At 57.3% G+C, this 2,377-nt stretch overlaps 1 protein-coding gene across 1 annotated transcript in view; it reads right to left on the bottom strand.

Annotated features, from left to right (window-relative positions):
* Window positions 1–313: 313 nt before the first annotated feature.
* LOC121275014 (glyceraldehyde-3-phosphate dehydrogenase) overlaps window positions 314–2,377 on the bottom strand; it is a 14,029-nt gene continuing 11,965 nt past the window's right edge. The window contains exon 9 of the mRNA XM_041182407.1: window positions 314–647. Coding sequence (XP_041038341.1) covers window positions 578–647 — 70 coding nt within the window. The 3' untranslated portion in view covers window positions 314–577. The remainder of the gene's footprint in view (window positions 648–2,377) is intronic.

Below are 2,377 nucleotides of genomic sequence, written 5' to 3'. Positions count from 1 at the left end.
GCCTCCCCGCAGCTTCCTTTCCCCGCCTCACTCGGTAGCTTCCCCGCAGCTTCCTTTCCCCGCCTCACTCGGTAGCCTCCCCGCAGCTCCCTTTCCCCGCCTCACTCGGTAGCCTCCTCGCAGCTTCCTTTCCTGCCTACCTATCCCCCTCGATAACCGATTCACTCTCTCCTGCCGCAACCGATTTCCAGGTTCCTCTACCTCGATTAATCATCAGCCCCTCTACCCACCAACACCACCCCACCCCCCCTCCCCAACTCTCCGACATTCCCACGTTTATGGACCCCTCCTTTGAAGGAAACGGACACAGGCAGAAGATTCAAACATCGTGTTTGTTTTATTTAATGAGGGGTCTCCTCACCTCCTCTAAACAAGACAGAACTGTGCTTTCCAGGGAGGGTCAGGGGGTGGTTGGGTGGGAGGGAAGGGGTTCAGGCGGTGGCCATGAAGGTTATGGCCAGCTGAGTGCTGTGGACGAGGATTTCGGGGAGGGAGGGAGAGGGAGGGGGGGGCGGAGAGGGAGGGGTGGTGGCCAGTGTTAAGATGCAGCAGGTATCCCGAGGCTGGTCTGTAGTCTTCACTCCTTGGTGGAGATGTGGATAGCCAGGTCAATGACCCTGGTGCTGTAGGCAAACTCGTTGTCATACCTGAGAGCGGGAGGGAGAGAGAGAGGAGAGAGAGAGAACGAGAACGAGAGAGAATGAGAAAACGAGAGCGAGAACGAGAGTGAGAAAACGAGAGCGAGACCGAGAAAACGAGTATGAGAACGAGAAAACGAGAACGAGGGCGAGAACGAGAAAACGAGAACGAGACCGAGAACGAGAAAACGAGAACGAGAGCGAGAACGAGAACACGAGAACGAGGGCGAGAACGAGAAAACGAGAACGAGAGCGAGAACGAGAAAGAGAGCGAGAAAGAGAGCGAGAAAGAGAAAACGAGAGCGAGAAAGAGAAAACGAGAGCGAGAACGAACGAGAAAACGAGAACGAGAGAGAATGAGAAAACGAGAGCGAGAACGAGAAAACGAGAACGAGAGCGAGAACGAGAAAACGAGAACGAGAACGAGAAAACGAGAACGAGAAAGAGAGCGAGAGCGAGAAAGAGAAAACGAGAACGAGAAAACGAGAGCGAGAACGAGAAAACGAGAACGAGAACGAGAACGAGAATGAGAAAACGAGAACGAGAAAGAGAAAACGAGAACGAGAAAGAGAAAACGAGAACGAGAGCGAGAGCGAGAAAGAGAAAACGAGAACGAGAAAGAGAAAACAAGAACGAGAAAGAGAAAACAAGAACGAGAAAGAGAAAGAAAACGAGAGCGAGAAAGAGAAAACGAGAGCGAGAAAGAGAACGAGAGAGAGAAAGAGAAAACGAGAGAGAGAAAGAGAAAACGAGAGAGAGAACGAGAGAGAGAAAGAGAGAACAAGAGAGAGAGAAGAAATTCAGTTTGGTTCCAAAAAGGCCCCAATCTCCAGCCACACTTCATCCCCCCCACCCACCAGGCCCTTCTCTCACACCCCCTAGACCGGTCACTCCCTCCCTCCTCCCCCAAACCGGTCACTCACCCCCTCCTCCCCCAGACCAGTCACTCCCTCCCTCCTCCCCCAAACCGGTCACTCACCCCCTCTCCCTCCCAGACCGGTCACTCACCCCCTCCTCCCCCAGACCGGTCACTCACCCCCTCCTCCCCCAGACCGGTCACTCACCCCCTCCTCCCCCAGACCGGTCACTCACCCCCTCCCCCAGACCGGTCACTCACCCCTTCCTCCCCCAGACCGGTCACTCACCCCCTCCTCCCCTAGACCGGTCACTCCCCACCTCCCAGAGAGGCAGGGACTGACTGACCAGGAGATCAGCTTCACAAAGAGTGTTCGTTCAGAGCGATCCCAGAGCCCCAGACCGGTCACTCACCCCCTCTCCCTCCCAGACCGGTCACTCACCCCCTCTCCCTCCCAGACCGGTCACTCACCCCCTCCTCCCCCAGACCGGTCACTCACCCCCTCCTCCCCTAGACCGGTCACTCCCCACCTCCCAGAGAGGCAGGGACTGACTGACCAGGAGATCAGCTTCACAAAGAGTGTTCGTTCAGAGCGATCCCAGAGCCCCAGACCGGTCACTCACCCCCTCTCCCTCCCAGACCGGTCACTCACCCCCTCCTCCCCCAGACCGGTCACTCACCCCCTCCTCCCCCAGACCGGTCACTCACCCCCTCCTCCCCCAGACCGGTCACTCCCCACCTCCCAGAGAGGCAGGGACTGACTGACCAGGAGATCAGCTTCACAAAGAGTGTTCGTTCAGAGCGATCCCAGAGCCCCAGACCGGTCACTCACCCCCTCTCCCTCCCAGACCGGTCACTCACCCCCTCCTCCCCCAGACCGGTC

Source organism: Carcharodon carcharias (assembly GCF_017639515.1).
Source record: "Carcharodon carcharias isolate sCarCar2 chromosome 40 unlocalized genomic scaffold, sCarCar2.pri SUPER_40_unloc_1, whole genome shotgun sequence".
In the NCBI taxonomy this organism is placed as follows: domain Eukaryota; kingdom Metazoa; phylum Chordata; class Chondrichthyes; order Lamniformes; family Lamnidae; genus Carcharodon; species Carcharodon carcharias.
This window is presented reverse-complemented; position numbering and strand designations above follow the sequence as displayed.